The 22,144-nt window shown below is 39.0% G+C and overlaps 1 protein-coding gene across 3 annotated transcripts in view; it reads right to left on the bottom strand.

Annotated features, from left to right (window-relative positions):
- Positions 1–22,144, bottom strand: part of PIKFYVE (phosphoinositide kinase, FYVE-type zinc finger containing) — a 111,225-nt gene that overhangs the window by 63,323 nt on the left and 25,758 nt on the right. Inside the window, exons 6-13 of one of the 3 annotated variants that reach the window (XM_089478074.1) lie at positions 21,885–22,092; positions 18,996–19,085; positions 13,336–13,471; positions 11,094–11,251; positions 10,256–10,367; positions 9,991–10,038; positions 6,115–6,262; positions 5,506–5,673 (exon numbers count right to left, since the gene is read on the bottom strand). In XM_089478074.1, the coding sequence (XP_089334200.1) occupies positions 5,506–5,673; positions 6,115–6,262; positions 9,991–10,038; positions 10,256–10,367; positions 11,094–11,251; positions 13,336–13,471; positions 18,996–19,085; positions 21,885–22,092 (1,068 nt within the window). The remainder of the gene's footprint in view (positions 1–5,505; positions 5,674–6,114; positions 6,263–9,990; positions 10,039–10,255; positions 10,368–11,093; positions 11,252–13,335; positions 13,472–18,995; positions 19,086–21,884; positions 22,093–22,144) is intronic. The other 2 variants (XM_089478072.1, XM_089478073.1) reach the window with 2 other exon arrangements.

Below are 22,144 nucleotides of genomic sequence, written 5' to 3'. Positions count from 1 at the left end.
AGGGATTCAAACTGTGGTCTCCAAAGTCATGGCTCAGCGCTCAAACCACTACAACACACCGGCTCTCAAGTTTTGCAGAGTGTTGGATATATATAGCCACAAATGTATCTATCAAAATTAATAAAAATCAAAATTTTAGCCACTGCAAGGCAATCTTCATTTCTGTGAAATGCTTTTACCATTAATAAAAATTTATCAAGTTAGGCAAATAAAATAAAGGCATGTTAACTCTTTAAATACACCTGCAATTGGGGGTTTCTGCACTCATTCACTAATTTTTAAATGTTTATTTTAAAGCAAAACAGCTAGCAGCATCCGTTTTAATACTGTGGTCATAACCTGCTTCAGAAAATGTCCAGTTTCAAAATGGTTGCAGCCACATGAAAATCAACAGATTTCCAAAGATTTTAGCCACAAGGTTTTCATTCCCAAAACTACTTCACTGGACAAAAGGTACAGGGATCCTCATTGGCCCATTAAGAGAAAATAAAAGTTGGACAATACTGTTTTTATGGCCAGCTAATATGTCCCAAAATAGGAGCAAGTTTCTGAATTCACCAGAAGTCTTTTTCTGGCAGGATATTAAGCAAAACAGACTATGGGTGGGTGAGAGGAAGAAAAGGCTAAGAGCAGTTCCTGCAGGATTTTGCTTCCTGCTTTGGTCTGCCTCCTCAGGTTTCTGAGGGATTTCCCCCTGTGTTGTTGTTAGAAAAAAAGATGCTAAATGTGGTGGTCCAAGGGAGTTAATGCCTCATCATCTCATGCTTCTATTGCAATATACAAAGGTGTAGGGAAGAGGCATATTGGTCCACAGCCTCCAGACACACCTCCCTCCCTTCATGTTAACACCAGCAACATGACTCACTTCCTCTTTCACCATAAACCATAAGATCCATAAACCAGCTCTGGTGTTGCTTTTGTGTATCATCTGCACACCAGCCATGCCTACAAATACAATGCAGAACTTGGTAAAGTAGAATCATAGAATCACAGAGTTGGAAGAGACCACAAGGGCCATCCAGTTCAACCCCCTGCCATGCAGGAACTCTCAACCAAAGTATGCCCAGCAGAGATGGCCATCCAGCCTTTGCTTAAAGACCTCCAAGTAACACACACGGCTACTACAGAAGCCTGTAGCTCAGCTCTTTCACTTAAGCCTTTGGCAACTATTTTGTTCTGCACACAGTGGAATGATATTTGCTCCTTCTTTTTTTGCTTTGAACATCTGTGTCACAGAGGTAGAGTAGCAAAGGAGAATGAGGTAGGAGGGCTGGATTCCATAGCCTCCTGTTTCTCCAACAGTATTATCTGACAGAATGATTTGCCAATCCCTTGCAAGATAAAGGCACAGCCCCATCATCTTGCTGCAAAAGACACTATTCGCTCATTCGCTACTCACTCTCCAATTTCTAGACCACTTTGGTGCCTCATATTAGCAGCTTTAGAACAGACTAGATGTCCCAAGAAGACTCTCAGTATGTTTGTATAATGGCCCCCTGACACCATGAAAAAGATGGCAGAAGGAACACTGCACGAGTTCCATGTGTAGGTATTCATCAGGTTACTGAATATCATTCCTCACATTAATATGACTGGCTCTGCTAAGTCCTTTCTCCTGAGGAATCAATCCTTTTCTGTGAATGCACAAGTGGATTGGAAGCAGTGCATTCTCCCAACATGTGTTTAGGAACATTTTAAAAGGTTGCAGAGATGTCACTGTTTCCTCCAGGGTTAAAAGCTGCCTGTGCACAATTTGAACTCAATTCCCACAACTCTACAGATATACTAAATATATGGAAAGGAGAAACCTGTGAACAATATTCCTATGGGTAGCAAAGGTCTGACACAGAGACTTGGCAAACCTAGTGGTTACTGCCTAGCAGTTCTTACCTTGCCCACCCCCCACCCCACCCCCACCCACTGTATGAAGCCATTTTTAACCTGAAAAACTTTCAGAAGGTCTCCTATATGGCAGCCATAAGGCAAGGAATGATGTGGTATATTAAAGTAAGAGCTGCAATATGGTAAAATAAAACAATGAAAGGCTCACTTTCCCAAAACAGTATCCAGCTACAACCTCAAAATACTGACATAACTCTTCCACAATTGTTGGGCACTGTCTTAAAAAACTGAGTTCTTATTCTTATATTGGGGATCTCAGTTCTGATCCACCCTCCACTGTATAGCAGGGGAAGAAAGCTTGGTGACAATCTAGATGCATCAGACTACAGTGTCCCTGGCCATGATCCATGTTGGTTGGGGCTGATAGAACATGTAGCGCAAAATACCTGGAAAGCAACAGGATGCTCAGCCTGCTTTATGGTACTCTCACTGACCATTTCTAAAGACCTGGACTGATCTTAATTTATTTGCTGTTATTTTCATCCAGCTGTTTGTCTGGTTTTATGTTAGTATTGTTCTTTCAGGGTAACAGTAATTGTTGTATAACTAATGTAAATCACTTTGAAAAGATAATTTATCCTGAAAAGTGATTTTGAAAATCCATTAGATAAATGGGTGCCAAAAAAACAACACTGACACGCACCTCTATTCAAGCCTGCTGTTCAGCTAGAAACATTTCACTTCCCCCCTAGACTCTTTTTGCATTTTCACTACCTATCTCATGCTGTATATCTTCATGTCATTTCTGGCTTATGGAGACCCTAAGGCAAAACTATCACACAGTTTTCTTACCAAGATTTCTTTAGCGAGAGAGGTTTGCCAATGCCTTCCACTGAGGCTGTGAGTGTGACTTGCCCAACGTCACCTAGTGGGCTTCCATGGTTGAGAAGGGATTTGAATCCTGGACTCATAGTCCAACACTCAAGCCACTATAACAGTGATGAACCTATGGCACGCGTCCCAGAGGTGGCACTCAGAGCCCTCTCTGTGGGCACACATGCTGTTGTCCTCGCACAGAGTTTGCCAGAGTTTCTTACTAGAAAGTCAGAGGGACATGGCACTTTGCAATAAATAAGTGGGGTCTGGGCTGCAGTTTGGGCACTTGGTCTGTAAAAGGTTTACCATCACTGCACTATAACATACTGGCTCTTATGTCTATCTCGTACATTTGCTTATGCATGTCCCCCCACTCCCACATATCAAAATCTGTATTTACTTCTTGTCAGGACTACATCAGCAGTCCACTGTCTGCTTTCACAAAATCACTAAAACAACTGCTACCTTTTGCAGCAATCTGGCTTGGGTGCTTTCACACACAGCTAGCCTGTTTAAACTGGCAACCTCAACATAATATACATGCAGCCTCACTACAACTTAAAAAAATTCTGTTTATTAAAATATTTATATCCTGCCCTATACCTGAGGATCTCAGGGGAGAGTACAATAAAATTTGTTTAGAACAATTCAAAGTTGTGAGAATGATTGTAAAAGACTAAAAGCATATTAAAAAATAATGCAAACCATAACAAATTGGATAAAAGCAATTAAACCTTGAAGGCTTTAATAAAAAGCCAGGTTTTGACTTGGTGCTGGAATGGAACCCACACTAGCTAACCTCTAAGAGGAGGGCATTTCACAACTCAGATGCCACAGCATAGAAATTCTTCTGCCATGTCTTCTCACAGTTTACTACCTCCACCAATGGGACAGAGAAGGAGTGCTCTGTTTGTCTTCTACATTTCCCAAAAACATTGGTAGCTCTTATTATGGAAGGAAATGTGATCGTAATAAGTGCGAAACTTTGAGTAGGCTTCCAATGAACTACTAACACACATTCCTAATTTGTGTGGAAGTAGGTAATGGTACTCAGCTGAATTTTATCCTTTTATCTCTTTTATCTCTTTTGCTATTCATAGCTGTAGTGCAATCTAAAAGTTTTTACAATTAGAGCTTAATATTGGTTTTTGTGATTGCTATTGTATTTGCTGGTCAATGACCGAATAAACTTTATTACATTACTCAGCTGAAAGATATCTAAAAGAGAAGCCCCACAGTAAGCAGCTGGAAGGAGGGGACATCACAGGTTAACTTAGCACTGTCACATGGCAAAGCAAAGATGAGTCAAAGCTGCTTTTGGCTGCCATGTACAACTTGAATGAGAGAAGCAGCACCCTTCCCACATTGTGACCTATACATGAGGAAATATGTATGAATCAGTGGACTCAGAGAAAATGCCAGACAGAGATAACTATGAATCTGTGGTTTCCATAAATACTTTAACTGCTATATACATGTGACCAAAGTCAATCAGTGGTGAACCAACCTGCCAACATTTCTCAGGAAATGTATGCAACACTAAATGTTTACTTCCCCGCCCCCTGCCACTTTATGACCACCAAGAGAACTTTTCAGAGGTATACTGTACACATAACTGGCATGCAGTATTAGAAGAAATATAACAGTCTGTTAATTCACAAGCAAAAGAAGAACTTCTAGTACTATGGTTATTTCATATTAGTCTCAACACATAGCAACTAATTTAGGATTTTAGTAAGCAGAGCTGTTGCATGTTACTATGCCTTGACAGTTCAGCCATATACTGAACTACAGTGTGTCAAACTTAAAAGCTGCATCTGTTAGTTTCTCTCTCTCTGACTGCATCTATGAGCAACAGCAGGCACAGGCAAATTTACCTTCTTTCATATACTTCCGTTTAGAAACACAAAATCCCCTAAATTCCATTGTGGCTTTAGTCAGGAAGTAATGGCAAAAGAAACAAGGAAGAGGAAAAGGTCATACTTTTCTGCAATATCACCATGAGGTTTGGTTCTTTGGTGGGGGGGAGAAAGAGGAAAAAGCAGGGATTTATGTATTTTAAAAATTAATATTCTATATGCTTTTACACTTTTAAAGAAAAAAGGATGGATGTGGTTCAAAACAGGTACCGCTACATATAGAACTGTTATGTTATGAAACTCACTAGTGGTATTAACTGCAAGAGAGTAATTCCTTTATTCCTTTAGGGCCACCCTACCTAACATGGTGTCCTGAAGCCTCAACTCCCACCACACCAACCTGCACTGGTTGTACTGGCAGGGGGCAAAAAAAGTTGTAGTCCAACATATCAGAAGAGCACCAGGTTGAAGGAGGCTACTTCATCAGGTGGAGACCCACAAAATCACTTTCCCTGTGAAGACAGAGAACTGGCTGTGGCACCGAAGGAAATGACAATGATCTGGAATGCTCCATGTCAATATTTTATATATAGCAGCACTATGGCTCCTGCATCTCATGGAACTCTTAAATGGGACCCTCTTTGTCTTATATCTGTGTCCAGTTTCGATTGAAGCTTAGAGCAGATGTTCTTCAAAACACCCAAATATACACAGACAAAAGGCAGCAGCTGAGTCAGAATTTGTAAACATATTTTGCTGGTTATAATTTACTGATGACATAATTTACTGATAATTTACTTACAACAATCTCAATTGAGGCAAGAAGACATGAGAGCAGGGGACTGACAACAGGAGCGACAGTTCAGACAAACTGCTATCCAAGCCCTGCTTTCTATCATGTGCAACTCCAAGTGTGATAACCTCATACCTTTCTGGTCGGCAGGGTGAGGGGGCACATGAGGGTACTTGGAGTGCTTCTTGATATGGAAGTTCACGTTGTCCAGCTCCACGTTCAGGCTGATGGAAGCAGCTGAGTCGCTGTCCATGGCAGACTGGAAGCTGCTGACTGAGGTACGCTTGCTAGGGCTGGCAGAATCTTTTAGATTTGAGTGAGAGGGGAAAAGACACAGGGAGGAAAGGGCGGGTTCAAATAACAGGTATTCATGAGGGTTTCAAGGAGGAGAGAAATTATCTTAATTAAACAAAGCCCCATGTGCAATGCTGAAGAGAAGAGAAGAGACAGTATTTTCATCTGCTTGTATCTTGTGGCTTTTTAAAAGATTATGATGGTAATTTGAAGCCATTTGCTTTCCTTCTTTTATTTTTAAAAGTGGAAAGGCTTTTAAAAGTCATGCCAACAACTACTGCACAAACATTTTATTGCCAGGAAAAAAAAATCCATCTAGCAAATCACACAGAAAATACTGCATCTGCTTAAAAGGATTAGGAAAAAAAAACTTGCATTTCTACAAGCAGAGCAAAGCAAAACTTTTACATGCTATTAAGACATCCTCGGGAGAAAGATTCGGAAACTTACTATTCAAGTTGTCATCTCCTTCTTCTGCAATTTGTTCTGTGTCACTGTCATCAAACTTGATGTCTTTAAACCATGATGGTTCAGAGTGGCCTTCCACAGAATTGACAGAATCACTGTCTGGAGAAGGCGTTTCAGAAAATTCTGTACTCTGAAATCATATGGGAAAGAAAGTAAGACATTTTCCTCCATTATTATCTCTTAGCACGTTAGCATCCTTAGAGAAAATACAGCTTCCTCACTGGAATGTGGCTGATTTTATAAGTAAAACACTATTTTCATACTTGGCACAAGATGAAAACCTCTATGGTCAGAGGTAGAAAGGTTACTTTTTTTGGATTTCCAGAATTCCCCAACAAGAATAGGTAAATAGCATTTCCAAAGTGTGTCTATTTTTATGCTAAGTGGGTCAAAATAAAAGAAGAGTTACCTTCTCTTTTATATGGTTGCTATCTCCATTATGTGTTAGGAAAATAAATCATCACCAAAATAATAGAACATGGGTGTTAGACAAATAAATTATTGCACAGAGGGTGAATTATTCAGGATGGAGCCAGGGAATTAGAAGCAGATTTATATTTGGGGGGAAGGGAGGGGGAATCTGAATGTCTACAAACATAAACATGAAAGAGAAAGCAAAAACTTAAGATGTTTTAAATGCATTATTTTAAAAAGTAATACAAAACTTTGCTATAAATGAGATTAGAATGTACACATTAAAAAAGAAACAAAGTCAAAACCAGTCGCACAAAAATATATGCCTCACACATACACACAACCATTAAAACTCTATGAATCAAGGAAGAATAAGCAGGGTGATCACAACAAAGTAATCATTATAGACAGCAAAAGCAAAACAATTTGTTTTTGATACGCAGAAATTCATCTTTGCTTTTCTGCTTCAGCATTAGAAATGCTTTCCTCCCATCTCAGTACATTGTAAATGACAAAGGTTATTTAAATGACCAGAAAACTAGAGCAAATGGGCTATCTCCATTTCATGTTCTAACGGCCAAATAACCTGGTAAACTATGTACTGAGATGTGGCTCTAGACTAGATATCAGGATTGTCAGTCAGATCCACTACAGTTCTACTTCATACTTTCATAGCATGATATATATTCCCTCTTCAGGTAAGAATGCAGAATTCAGAATTCCCACCATCAATACAGCGCCCAAATGATTATTCACATCCTTTTCAACCGAACATGGTTCATAATATTCCAGGAAAATTCACAATAGCACAAGCTTCTAACACAAAGTAGATGGCTACAAGAAAAAGCAGCTGTTCAGTGTAATACCCTTTTTGTGGAATGCCCACCCTGGAGAGGCTCACTTTGTACCAACACTGTGGTCTTTCCAGCATTTTAAAAACTGTGCTAATGCTTCTGCATCCTTAACATGCTTTCTTCCTGCTTCTTTTAGTTTGATCTTATATGCCAAAATGTTTTATTATCTAGGGCTGTTTTCATCTTGTTTTTATCTCATGCTTCATTTGCCTATTTTTTAATAACTTTTGTAAATATACAAAACCTGGAGAATATTGATTAGTAGACAGTTTGAAAGTGAAATAAAGACTTAAATAACATACTTCAGCTAACAGTTGCTGGAATGCTAGGGCAACAGCTAGTTTGTTATGCTGAAATACAGCCTTTGTCCCTGCAGTTAATACTCTGCCTAAAAAAGAAAGATATGCATTTACTACCTGAGCGATACTCTATCTGACCAAACAAAAATCACATGAACCAGTTCTATCTATAATACCAATTATCACTTCCTTAACAGCTTTGTTCCACATTTGAAGCAAGGTTTGGAAATAGCAATAGGGCTGTCGAGGAACTTCCACTAAACAGTTATTCACTATGAAAAGAAAATCAGCCAACAGAATGGGAATTTTATTATCTCTCATTTTATTTTATTTTTATTTACGGTATTTATTTACGGTATTCTGACATCCACGCCTACAAACATCTCTACAGCATACATTCTCCAGCATAGACTTAAGTAGGGCTAGAGAAAGACTGCACCAAGGAATTTTTTCATGTGTCCTACACTAGATGAAAATTAACTTCTATAACAAATAGAGCCAGAATTCTGTCACCTCATTTTTTAAATGCAAAATTGAGCAAGTTTACAAACTGACTTTGTTTTGGTTTACGTGATTTATAGCTTGTATATTTTCAGAAATGAGTTCCACTTTTTTAAAGGGGGAGCACAAACAGGATTGGGGCCTTATGCTCTTTCTGATACACAGGCAAGGCTGAAAAAGTACATGTTACTAAAACCTCATCCTTGTGCCCACTTCAAATCTGACTCAGCAGCCCCTCAAACCTCCATGTTTATCCATACACCTGCACTCACAGAAGAACTAAAAACCTTTGTTTATAGCATTTTTATCCCACACCTCAGCCCCCACAGGCTCCCTAGGAGACTTATATACATATCAATAAAAATAAGTCAGCCACTGCCCACAGGCTTAGAATCTAAAAGACATAATATAAAAGGAAGGATAGGGAGGGAGGAGGAAAGCAAGCACTAATTTTAGGAGCAGCCACAGAGAAGGCTCTCTCTCAAATCCTCACCAGCCACTCCTGCGACGTTGGTAGGACTGAGAGAAAGCCCTCTTTTGCAGATCTTAAGACACATGCCCATGACTGCCGTCCAGAATTTAGTGGCAGCTAAACCATACTGTTCACTCAACTCTGAGAACCTCAGGCGCGTTACAGAGCACCGAAAAGCAGCGCTCTGCCTGCGCCGTCATTAGCTGCGCTGAGAAGCCCCAGCAGCCAAACCGCGAGGCTTCCCAGCACAGCTAAAAAGAAGCGCCAAAATGGAGCTTCTCTATGCGTCGCAGCTATGATGCCGCGAGGCGCCAATGGCGCACTCGTGGCATCATATGTGCTGCGCGACTTGCGTCCGCTACATAAAGATGGCAGCCCCCGTGTGGAATGGGCGCCACCATTTTGTACAGACCCAGTCCATATTAGGGTTAGGGGCGTCAGGAAGTGATGCCACTTCCTAACCCTAATACGTCCTGGGGACGTACTTTGTGCCCGTTTGTAACGGGCCATAGTTTCTAAACAGTGCTTGCTGCTAGCCATCTAAGTCAAAACCTTTATCAAGGCCATATGCAGCTTTAAAGACCAATAAATAAATGCACCAGATTCCATAAAAAACAAAACAATCACATAACAGCCATTTCGTTTTTTTTTTTTAATATCCTTGAGGGATCCTATTATAGACCATTATTTTTAAGGCCATTTATTACATTCTACTGCCACCATTCCTGGGCCCTTGGAGGAAGAAAGTACAAAGTAATTGCTCATTCTACTTTCTCCCTCCCCTTCATATTTATTTATTTATTTAAGGTAATGAACAAGGAGTCAGACTAATGTCAAAACATTTATCCAGGAATAAATATAAAGCAAGCTTTCTGTAAGCAAATGGTCTGAATCAGACAAGAACATAACTGTTGCTTTTGTATACAGAAAGCTACTTTATATATTCACCTTTCCACCTCATCCTCATAGTGAAGAGGCCATTATTGTCAAAATGACTGACCCATTAACAAGCAGAAAAATCAGTCTGTGTGTTTGAATTTTATTAAATCGGGTAATTATGTTCTGAGTGGCATATGATTTCTTTACAACTGACACAAAGCTGCTAATTAAGTTGGGGGAGAAAATTTTATGTGGCCAAATGACCTTACTCAAACTGTCTATTGCCTAAATATAGTATGAAACTCTGTAGTTATATATACTTGATACCTGTTGCTTAAAATCCCATTTCTGAAAATTAACTTCTACTCTAAAAACTTCTTTGTAGATCCCTCCCCCACGCAACCACCTTTCGTCCTCAATTTACCTGGGAGATGCCTACCTTTCTTTTCACTGAAGGTTTCACAGCTTTCTTGCTACATTTCTTGACCTTAAGTAAATTAGTTTCCATTAGTGATTTATCAGAAATTGGAATTGCGTTTGCACACCTTTTCAAACAAGCACACACACACCTTGAACAACTGGGTCTTGGGAAATCTACCAAGGTCATTTGGTTTTTAGACTTCTAGAACACAATCCAATGCTACTAGACTACAAACAGCAAGTCTCAAAAGCTTGTGGTAAAGAACCACAGAAGAAGCCAGTACCTGCAGTGGCCTGTAGAGTGCATATTCATCTCTAAAGATCTGATCGTGGTGACTGACACAATCCAGCCAACGGCCATCTACCAACGCTTGTCCTATGGCAATAGCTTGAGCTCTGGAAGTAAGAGAGTTTTGAATCCCAAGTTAGTTACACAAAGTACAGTCAGCCTGCCATATATATATATACATATACATATACATATACATATACATACATATATATTCCAAAAAACAAACCTTGATTTTACCATTGTATATAAGGGACACCATTTTACTTGGCCATTGTATTTAATGAGAGTTGAGCATTCCCAGATTTTGGTATCCTGGAACCAAACACCAGCAGATACCAAGGGCACACTGTACAGCAAGTTACACAAATGAGTTCCCTCACTTTGTTGTTTTGTGCCTTCAAGTCATTTCTGACTTATGGTGACCCTAAGGTGAACCTGTCATGAGGTTTTCTGGGCAAGATTGGCTGAAGCTGAGACAGTGTGTATTTAATGGGACATGAGCATCCATGCATTTTGGTATCCATTGGGGGTCCTGGAACCAAACCCCTAGCAGATGCCAAGAGGATACAGTATTTATTTGCCTAAAAATTGCTGTAGTCCAGTACTCTCCAAACTCTCAACAAATTCTTTTTCATTCTAGATCAAAAATAAATCGAAGTATGCGTATAAGTGTTTTATTATTATTTTTCCACAGTATTGCTAAGCTATAAAAAACATGAGGGAGTGTTTAAAAAAATATTACTAGAAAACAATCTCTTTCCTAAATATTATCTAGTTCAGAGAGGTAATTTGATCTGTAAAAAGAGCCTGAGCCCAAAGACCTCTGCTACCTGGTGGTGATGTGGCCATTCCTCATGAGCCAATTGACCAGATCCTTTCCCACAATGCAGTTTGGATGCGTACGTAGCCAATACCGATGATCTTGGAATTCCATCCCACTGTTGTGATGGCAGATTTTCTTCCATAAGTCCTTTAGCTGGACTGAGTCCTACAAGGCAAAGTGATGACATTTTGAGATAGCACAGAGCTTAAGCACCAGGCTTAAGTGTTCTCTGTTGTCTCACGAAGATACGATTACCTCTGTCGCAAGGGAGTTACAGTGCCCTCCCCAACCTCTAGATAGAATGAAACTACTAGACTTTTACAAAGTACACTCACAGTTTATTTTGAAAATTGTTTCTTCTGGTAATGTTTTTCATTTTAACTGCTACCGCATTATGAGAAATGAAAAATACATGTTGAACGTCCTTCCACTGCCAAATAGCTTTCATTCCGCAGAAAAGGGTATTCTCTAAATTTTGTGTTCTTAACACTTAGCACTGGAGAAAGCAATCTCTAATTCTGGAGTCTGCAGAACTGTAGTGCATACACATATCACAGTGCTCCCAGACACCTCCCCAGGTGTCTATCAAGAACACTCTGCTCCTCCCGCATTTCAATATTTCTTTTTGAAATTTAAGAATTATCGATTTCAATAAATGCCAGCTTCTATCCTCCAGTCATCTTGCTTTCTCCACTGCCTCTTCCACAGTATACCCCAGGGAAGGGAAAATTGATTCTTTGAAGACTTGTGCGCTGCTTTCCAGTACACCCAGTCAGCTACCTAGAACTATTTAGTCTGTAACCCCACTTCGATCCACCGGGAGAGGCGGAGAAACATAATTTTATTATTATTATTATTACTTTATTTTGAAGGGCCTTACAACCACCTGAAAGATGGGGTTGGAGAAGTGGCTAACAGAAGTGTTCTAGACATGTGTGTTCAGGTAGAATTATTTTTGCCTGTGTGGTGGTGTTCGGAGCAGGGGTCAGTTTTGCCTATGTGTTCTTTTAGGAGGATGTTCTTTGAACATCACCAATTTTCCTTCTGTGACATAACCAACTTGTACTTGGTGACCAGGCAAGCATTTCACAGGGGACATTTTGTGAAAGTGCCCTGGAAATCACACATTGGGAAAGGTTTGGAACCCCAGAATTCTATCAATCAGGACGTGAACAGGTTGAATAACAGATGTTAAGAGAAGTGTTGTAGGAAATTAAGGGGTTAAATAGTTACAAAAAATGTGCCCACTATTACATATCGCCCCTTTCCCAGGGCAGGATACAAAAATGGATATCCACTGACAAGAGAGAGCAATGGAATATTTCAGTCAATGACCAGAAAAACAGAATAAAATAATACATAAATAATAACAGAGTAAAACAATACAGAATCAAATATAAAATAAAATACATTATTAAAAACAGTACATCATAGATAGGGGAATCCAGAAGTGGGAGAGAGAGTCATCTTCCCTTCCTGATGTGCCGTAGATCCACCAAGCACCTCTTCCCCAGCCCAAAAAAAAAATGCTCTGGAGGGTTGGGAATCTTTCAGAAGCAATTTTTGGACTGCTCTGAAGACTTTAGGTGTGAGCCACCTTGGGTCCCTCCTGAGAGTAAGGCAGCACACTAATGAAATAAACAAACAAGCAAACACCACACTGGATTTAGGCCATACCACTGAAAATTATTTGATAGTTAGCAATGTAATTCTCAAAGCCATAAAACCATTCTTTTTTTTGGGGGGGGGGGGGGGAAACTATCACTTAATGAGCTACATAATTAAACCTAAATTTAACACCAGGATAGAAAGACAAGTTCACTTATGTACAGTCATCAGCAATATCTGAACTTTCTGGATGGAATACTACCAGCCATCATCTCAAACTACAATGTTTTTTCAGCATAGTGTTTCCTGATTTAAGATGGAAATTACTGGGAGATAATGTTTCAAATTAGTCACATGCAATGTAGATACTGAAACAGTGCCTTTCTGCCAAAAACTTCTACACTACCTTATCTTCAATGTCATAACAAAACAAAATGACACAAGAAATACATGTATGTAAGCAGTACAATAGTAAATCGCCCCTTGTAAAAGTAGTTCAAAACCAAACTTTCAAAGTCTGGGAGTTGTAGCCCCTAAAAGTAATGTTTCTAAGCTGTAAAATAGAAATATCAAAATAAGAGGGCAAAACAAAACATTACAGAAAAGAAGTATGAAAGATGCAACAAAGGCTCAGTGTGTACCAGGAGAATCTTGCGCTCATCCTCATTGGCTTCCTTTGCATAGGTGCGATTAGATTGTGGGCTGACAGATGTCTCATACGAAGGCACCATGGGAGACCCCGATCTATCCAAGGACAGGTTAGTAATGCTGGCTGATCTGGTGGGAGAAAGAAAACAATGCTCATCCTCTTAAGATTACTCTACCTCTTTAAAATTAAAGTTTAACAGGACGTGTCAGAGTTTACAACACTCAGAAACTTCTCAGTAATCTCTCTCTCTCTCACCAAACCAACATAACCAGTTTTCAAACATCAGCAACTGGAAATAAGGAGCATTACAAAAAGCAAGGTTAAGGCTAGTTTTTCCCCATGTGAATTTCATTCTACTTCATTCTTCAAATGATAAGTATCTCTACAGGAATCTGAATGCTATTTAAACCACAACATAATAAATCAAATAAAGAAAAACCTAATAATTCTCTAGAGAACAAAGAAGGAAATGCAGACAGGTGAGGAGAAGCCACTGACTGATAAATCTAATAAAAAAAATCTTTAGACATCACCTTTCTCCTGACCAGTAGAAAAATTTACAAACCCACAGCTCTGTAATCGTAATACAAATAGCAATTTGGATTTAATCCTGTTTTAAAGGGGGGGGGGGGGTCAATTTATTTATTGAAAGTACATATTATTCCAATATGTTCTAGTCATGTAAACCACCTTGATTTCTGCAGCAAAAAGGTAGGGTATAAGAATAAAGTTTATTATTTATATTTTTTATTTATTTATTATTAAGCAAAGGATTCTGTATGCAGCTATTCTGTACCTTGTCTGTTGTAGGCAGATACACAGGGATACAGTAGGATCAGCAAGTGTCAAATCCTACTGTTTCCCAAGTTTTGTTTATTGCTTTGTTTACTACAAACATGCTGCTGAAACCCAATACTAAAAGTCTTTCTCCAGCCCTCCTTCACTATCCTTCCAGTGTTGATGCTGCTAAAAATGTCCAACTGCGCAAAGGCATGAGGAGGTCAAACTGCTGTTGGGGTTTTGACAGACATATAAATATTTTATTAAAAAGAGCTGCACTGTCAGAGGCTTTGTTAACTCAGATATGTCTAGGTTTTTAGTCTGCAGAGACATCCGGGAAAATGAATTCAATCTGATCTTATAGCCCACAGCGCTAGAACACAGAATTAGAGGATATGTGTATGCAATCCATGAAGATTCTTTAGCCCAAGCTATAGACAGAAGGATTTAGCCTGACTAATGTTACAACTGATAAGATTACCTTCCAAAATCACTGGTGGCTTGGGCAGAAACTCTGAGAAGAAAAACCTAGCAGGTTCAATTGAGTCAGGGTGGAATCAAAGAACTTTGTCAGCTGAGCTCTAACAGTCCTTGTTTTTGTGACTCATTTGACTGGCAACTTGTCAGAGGTTTTAACTGGTTAAGCCAAAAATGCTTGGCCATTTAGCAATCCTAATGATAATTTGGGAAAGATTTAAGTAGTCTGACGGTTGGCAACAGCCAACCAAAGAAGGCAAGCATAGCAATAAGAAGAAATATCATTTACAGCAGTTGTTTGTGGTAATTCTTATCAGTTATCACGTGATGGCAAATGCTTATGGAAACTGCCTTTCTTAGTAATGATTGTTTGTTAGCCCACTTACATTAAAAAAAAATGATCTGATGCAGAAGGGCATGTTACGAAGAAGGATCTTGGGAGGTAAGGATATGTATGCATCAAGAACAGGCCCTATCAATGGCTCTTTCACAGCTAAATGGAGCCTCTGTCTTTCAAAGGCAGCATGCCACTGTGTGCCAGCTGTAAACAGAAGGATGGTTTGCAGGCTTTCCAAAAACATGTGGTTGATCACAATGAGAAATCAGGTGCTGACCTAGAAAGATTTTTTTATCTGTGTTTTTAGGTGGACCTTTGTATTGTGACTTCAAACATGTCTTGCCTGGTGCCTTCAGGTGAAGGAAAGTCCTGCAAAGATGTTGGCAATCTCAAGGTCCAAATGGGAAAGGTGTGAAAGAGACATTTATTCATATGCCTGCCACATTTGTAGAACATACTTCTCAGTTCATACATGAAAACTAAGAAGTGGGGTCTACTGTTTACAGCAAAAATTAAAGTGAGATGTTCTTTTTGTTTTTTGGGTTTTTTTTTGTTTGTTTGTTTGTTTGTTTTTTTTTGTTTTTTTAATAGAAACAAATTTTTCTGAACGGAAAAATGACTTGGAAGAACATAATTTAAGATCCTGTCTAGAGCCAAACCAGGTAACCATAATGTCCTGATTTGACCACAAGGGGGTAACTGCAACAAATGGAAGATGTTTTGGTTCATTCACAGCATGCTCAAGGGGCGACAGCCAGAGCAAGGATAGAGTGTGAAGGCAGAAGACTCAACATTTTGATTTACTGTGAAGACAGTTATTCATGAAGACTAAGCCACACTCTGTCTAGCCGGTGCTATGCAGAATTCACCATGAAGGCATATTTTTTAGACTCTGAGACCAACATTTCAATGACTTTCTGTGTTGTCTGAAGTCAAATTTGCATTCGTTCCTGAGACCTTTACTTTGTGTGTCTGTATAGTTGCTGGGTCACAATACCTGAATATTCCTTTCACAGAAATTGTTCTGTGAGCATGTATAGTTGAAAGAATAAGCTATGTTTGGTTGGGCTTGAAATGTGATGTGCTGCATGTGGTATCAGGAGAACTTTGCAATTTGTCTAGATAGTTTACCTGCACACTCTGGTTTGAAGGAAATCACACATAGTATTGAGTCCAGTGTACAGTTATAACTTCCAGTAAAGAGAAGGGACGATGGGGTAACTTTGTGCACAAGAAGTAAGTAGAGGGATCTTAGCATCCCAAGGGGAAATTCTCTTCCTTTTAATTTGCACCAATGCGTTGATTTGCATCAATGCAACCACATCTACTGACAATGTCTCTACCAGGGAGGCTTCAGCCCCTTCCCCAATTAGTTGACAGACAACTATATTACAAAAAGCACTCTGATGGAGTATTAATTCACACAGTTGCTTTTTGGTTAATGGCCTTCCACCACAAGAATCATAGGCTGGGAGGGGAGAGACACAAAAGAAGGAAGCATTTTGGTACTTTAATATCACCAGCTCATCATTTGCTGTTTTATTGCTCGTATTTTCTTAAGAGTCCATATATATATATATATATATATATATATATATATATGAAAAATTACATATATACATACACATGAAGATATGTGATGGGGAAAAGGGGGAAAATAAAGGTAGAGATAGAAGGAAGAAGAAAAAAATTGTGACAGGAAAAAAAGGAGGTGGAGATTAAAAACAAGTAAAGCACAAAAGTTAAGCATTTTCTAATTTACATGCATCCTTTCAATAACTGCTTCTTGGAGTTAATTCATGCATCTTTCCTTTCTTTATATAAATCATAATTCGTTATCTTCATCATAGGTTATTCCAAAAATCGAAAATATAAACAACTTGCCTAGGCTATGTACAGCGCTGTGTAAATTTACAGCGCTTTATAAATAAAGGTTAATAATAATAATAATAATAGGCTAGATAGATTTCCTGTTTGTATTCTTTGTGAAAATCTTGTGAACACTATTTACTGTATCTTAGAGTAATGGATAATTTTATTTATGGGTTTTTTTCTCATTTGTTTATGTTTATTCTGTTTCCTTATTTCCATCATTTGGCTCTGTTTTTCCATTTTTCTTCATATTGTTGTTTTTTCTTTCCATCAATATACATAGATAATCTATCCATTGTTGATAAATCATTTAATTTGATTATCCATTCATCTTTGGCGGGTATTATATTACTTTTCTAGTGTTTTGCATAAAGTAATCGTGCAGCAGTAATCATGTACAATATTATGCTAGTATCTTCCCAAGTTAATTTATTTTTGATTACATTGGTAATGTTTAATAAAAAATAGTTGTGGTTTTAAGGGGATAGTCTTCTGTAATAACTGTTCCATGCTTTTGTGTATTTCTTTCCAGAAAGTTTTGGCTTTGTTACACTGCCACCATTGGTGAAACAATGTGCCTGGTTTGTTATTACATTTCCAACAATTAGCTTTGTTTCCTTTCTGTATCTTTGATAGCCTGGTTGGGGTCATGTACCATCTAAAGAAAATCTTATAAAATTTTTCTATTAAGTTGTTACATTTGGTAAATTTTAAGTTGTTTTTCCATACTTTCTCCCAATTTTCTAAAGGTATCTCTTCTCCAATGTTCTGCATCCATTTTATCATATTAGTTTTAATTGTTTCTTCCGGTAATTCTATAAGTATTAGAAGTTTGTAGAGCTTCTTTAACATCTGTTTCTCTTCTGCATTCATTATTTTGTCAAATTCCCTCTATTCGTGTTCGATTCCTTGTGTCTCTAGATCTTTCTTATAGTCTTGTAATATTTGTTGGTAGGTAAACCAGTGAATTGCTGGTCTCTGTTTCTGTATTTCTTCCTTGGTTTTAATTTTATATCCTTCGTTTGTTTTGGTTAGAAGTTTTTCATATTTTATCCATTTTCCTTTTGAGAGTGGTTCTTTTTTATGCAGTGCTTCCTGTGTGGAGAGCCATTGGGGGATTTTAGTATAGAAGTGTCTTTTATATTTATTCCAGACTAAATACAACGATTTCCATATACAATGAGTATAAATGCCTTTGTTGGTTCTTGCTTTCTCGTAACACAAACAGGTGTGCCAGCCATACTTTATCTTTTTGTCTTCTAGCTCCAAAAGTTTTAAATTTTCTAAAGATATCCAGTCCTTAATCCATGTTAAAGCACATGCATTATAAATTTGGGAAACCCAGTTCGCCCTTTTCTTTCAAGTCTTGCATTGCCGATAGTTTTATTCTTGGTTTTTTCCCTTCCAATTGAAGCTGGAAAGGTCTTTTTTCCACATTTTAAATAGTTGGTTGTTTGATGTAATAGGGATTGTCTGGAAAAAATACAGCATTCTGGGGAGGATATTCATTTGAGTAGTAGTAGCAATTCTGTCAAGTAATGACAATTGATGTTTCCCCCATTTTGCCAGATCTTCTTTAACCCTTTTCCAAGTTGGAATATACAGTAATTGTTTTTATACAGGTCTAAGTTATTATTTGTAATTGTTACCCCTAAATATTTGGTTTTATATAGTATTTGAAAGTCCATTTCTTTTTTAGTTCCTTTTTAGTAGGGCCAAACACATGAATAGTGTTCCAATTGGTCAACATAAAATAGCATAACTACCACCCAAACACACACATCCCATGACACTAATAAAGCCAAATTGTTCAGCTGCAGCTACTGGACAAAGAAGAACACTACTATTCTACAAAAGTAACAGTGTCAGCCTTTTAGGAAGAATTAAGACCCCAAATGATCAGAGGTGGAGTCAGCAGAAGAAATTTCACATGCACAACATCTCTGACATCATTTCACTCAGCACTAAATCTGAACTCTGGACCTCATGCTATGTTTTCATTGTACCTACCAGATCATCTCCTAGAAGTCTGTAATCTCTTTGGTGATCACATACAAATACCACCTTGATATAACCCCTTATTAAGGGACATGGTCAGATTTATATTGTGAATTCAAACATGGCCAATGGTGTACCATGGCTGCTACAGGCAAAACTTCAAGCAAAGATGAGTCTGAATCACTCACCTATTCCGTGCAGGTGATTTTCCTGCTTCCTCTTGAACTGAACCAAGGCGTGTTGACAAAGTAGAGGATGAAGAGTCTGGATGAATCAAACTGCAAATAAATAATGGTACATTCAAAGAACCAGCAGGGTGTACAGGGTTGATCACTGAACTATAACTCAGGAGATCAAGATTCAAATCCCCACTTGAGCATGGAAACCCACCAGATGACCTTGGGCAAGTCACACTCTTTCAGACTCAAAAGAAGGCAAGGACAAACCCTCTCCAAACAAAATATTGCCAAGAAAAACCTGTGGGTCATCATACGTAGGAAACCACTTGAAGGCACACAATAACAACAAATCTGAATTGCAATTAGCACAAAATTAGTGTTAATGCAGCTCAGTGTAGTCTTCTGAACTTTAAAAAAGATAAATAATTATTTTGCCTTTGTTGTTCAATGAGAGAAATATTTTTAAATTATTCCTAAAGATTACTGTAAGAAACAAGTGGTCACATGCTCAGAAAATGTTTTCTTCATCCCAAGTTCTGTCTTTGAAACACCTAAATTCAACAAGGCCCGTATTAAAAAGCAGAAGAAAATCTTCTCTTTGCATACCTGTCCACCAATATCATTTGAATGTAATGGACTGGACATTTTAAAAAGTATTTTCATAAACATTACCCAATTACAGCCAGACAGAGCAGGATAGATTACATAAGCTAGGTGCATAAAGCATCAGGTTTGGTACAAATGCTCAAGGGATGTAGTGGCTTAGTGGTTGAGATGCCAGTTCTGATGATCAGAAGATTGGCAGTTCGAGGCCTGAGTGCTGCAGGATCGGGTGAGCTCCTGTCACTAATCCCAGCTTCTGCTAACCTAGCAGTTTGAAAGCATGCAAATGTAAGTAGATAGATAGGTACCACTTCTCAGTGGGAAGTTAACAGTGTTTGGTGCAGTCATGCTCGCCACATGACCACCAGAGCAGTCCTCAGACAATGCTGGCTCTTCAGCTTAAAAAGGAAATGAGCACCGTCCCCTACAGTCGGTTACAACTAGACATTCATGTCAAGGGACTAACTCTATCTACCTCTACAAAAGCCCAAGACTTTCTCTAGAATATAACTTTGTGTGAGAGGTGCCCCCTTACCAAGGCACTCTCCAATAATTCAGTTGCTATTTATGCATCTGAAGAGAAGAGCATTGATCAGTGCTGGTAAGAGAAAGGAGTCTGTACCTTCTTGGAGGTATCACCTTCTGCTTGTTACAGGTAAGCATAAAGAATACCCTAGGTGTGCATGGAAAATATAGTACTCCCACCTATTCATATTTGATATCCCTGAATCAATTAATTTTCAGTTTATAACCACCAGAGGGAGCTCTCTTTTAAAAAAATTGAAAGTTTGAAAAAGGATTTCTTAGGAGACAGGTTAACTCCGAGCTACAGCATATCATCAGAGACCAGTGACTTTAGTGTTTATTCAGAGACAGGTTACAGGAAGGCACTCTCAGCTGCAGCATTACTCCCTGAAAACTGACCCATCACACATAAAGACTTCACTCAGACTCCAGGAGCCAACATTAACATCTTAGTGAATTTTTCATCATATACTTGCTGAACGATGGTTAACAGGGTCTCTGCCTAGATGTAGAGTTTTGAAAGTTGCTTGGAGATCTACCCAGCATGAAATTTTCAATTTAGATTCAAGCCAGAGAGGATCAAGAGTTCAAAGTCTACCCCACCATCAAGCAATAAGAGTGAAGCATCTTTCCCAAGATTTATGAGTGGGTAAAAACTCTTTGATTTCAGGGTGAAGGTTACATCTTCTCACCACAATTCCAACAACAGTTTGCCAAGGCCACTGGAAATAAAGCAAGGACAGAGAGGCTGATTCAACACCTTCTTTGGAGCTATTGCAGCAGCGACAGCTGCATCCCCTCCTCATCAGGCAAGGAGAGGTAGCAGAGGCAGAACCCAAGAGACCACTTCTGCCATGGAAAATGCAGACCACAAACATCTGTGTGCAAATGTTATCTTCTATCGCTCTCCATCCACTAACCATTCTTTGGAGTGATACAGGCAGCAGAGAAGAATTTAATACAATACACACAACCTATGTCATGTGGCTTTAGTATGCTTTACAATCTATGATAATCTTTGGAGACAGGTCATACAATCAAGGCAAGCAGACAGCAGAAGAAATGGGAGGAAGCCTTTTAGTTCTCTCCCATCTTTGTCTAACTAAATCTGGAGTGGGCAAGGTGTGACCCTTGGCCTGCCTACAACAACTCAAGGGTGTTTGTGTAGCCCTCAACACCTCAAGGTTCCTCAGTGTGACCATTTTCTGGCCAAAACCAAGGAAAACTGCTGCTCCTGGAAGCGTTTAGGAGTCTGCACCGAATTAATTGCTTTCCAAACAGATTGCAAGGCCTCCTTGTATATTTAACATTAAAAATACCCTTTTTTGAGAACGAGAAGTGAACTTCCACCCACTCTGAGGATGGGGCAGTTGCTTTATTTTTATAGCAATCCATGAAGTCCCGGGAGTGTCCAGGGCATAAAAGTGGCCACCAGACATGCCACAGTTGCCCATTCCTGAGCTAAATGTTAGTGACTGGATGTAAGAACAGAGGGCTTTGCAGAGCATTTGGAGGGAGAAGGAGCAGAGCACAAGGAAAACTTTTGTGGGATGGATTAGGAATCCCTGAGGGTTGGCTCTGATCCACAGAACTGAGATTCCCAATCCCTGCTTTATTGACAGAAACGATGCCACATAGAAAGTTGATGAGCAAATGCTGTAAGTGGTGCTTTCCTGACTGATGTTTTCTGACGGCTGTGGAACAATTGGGAGGATGGACAAACAACAGATTTTGCAAGCACTTTTAAAAATTAAACTAGTAAGCTGATACCTTTGCCAAGCAAGGTCTTCTTCCAGAAAGATGTTGCGGCTAGCTTTTCTGCTACCAACAGGTGTCCGTGGTTCTCCAGGATCCAGCACTGACACGCAGCTGGCAGAATCAGACAGAACACTCAAGTCTTCCCCAATGGAGTTACCATCTGTAGAGTGTGCATAGCTTAAGGCTATTTTGCGACAGTATGTGCAAGCCCTGAGGTCACCTGAAAGAGCAAGAAGAGATGGAGAATCTGGTAGTAGTACTACTTTCCAAGC

Source organism: Sceloporus occidentalis, unplaced genomic scaffold (assembly GCF_023333645.1).
Source record: "Sceloporus occidentalis isolate IW3139 unplaced genomic scaffold, rSceOcc1.0.p SCAF_12, whole genome shotgun sequence".
Classification (NCBI taxonomy): domain Eukaryota; kingdom Metazoa; phylum Chordata; class Lepidosauria; order Squamata; family Phrynosomatidae; genus Sceloporus; species Sceloporus occidentalis.
The sequence above is the reverse complement of the archived record's forward strand: the minus strand, read 5'-3'. Positions and strand labels throughout refer to the sequence as shown.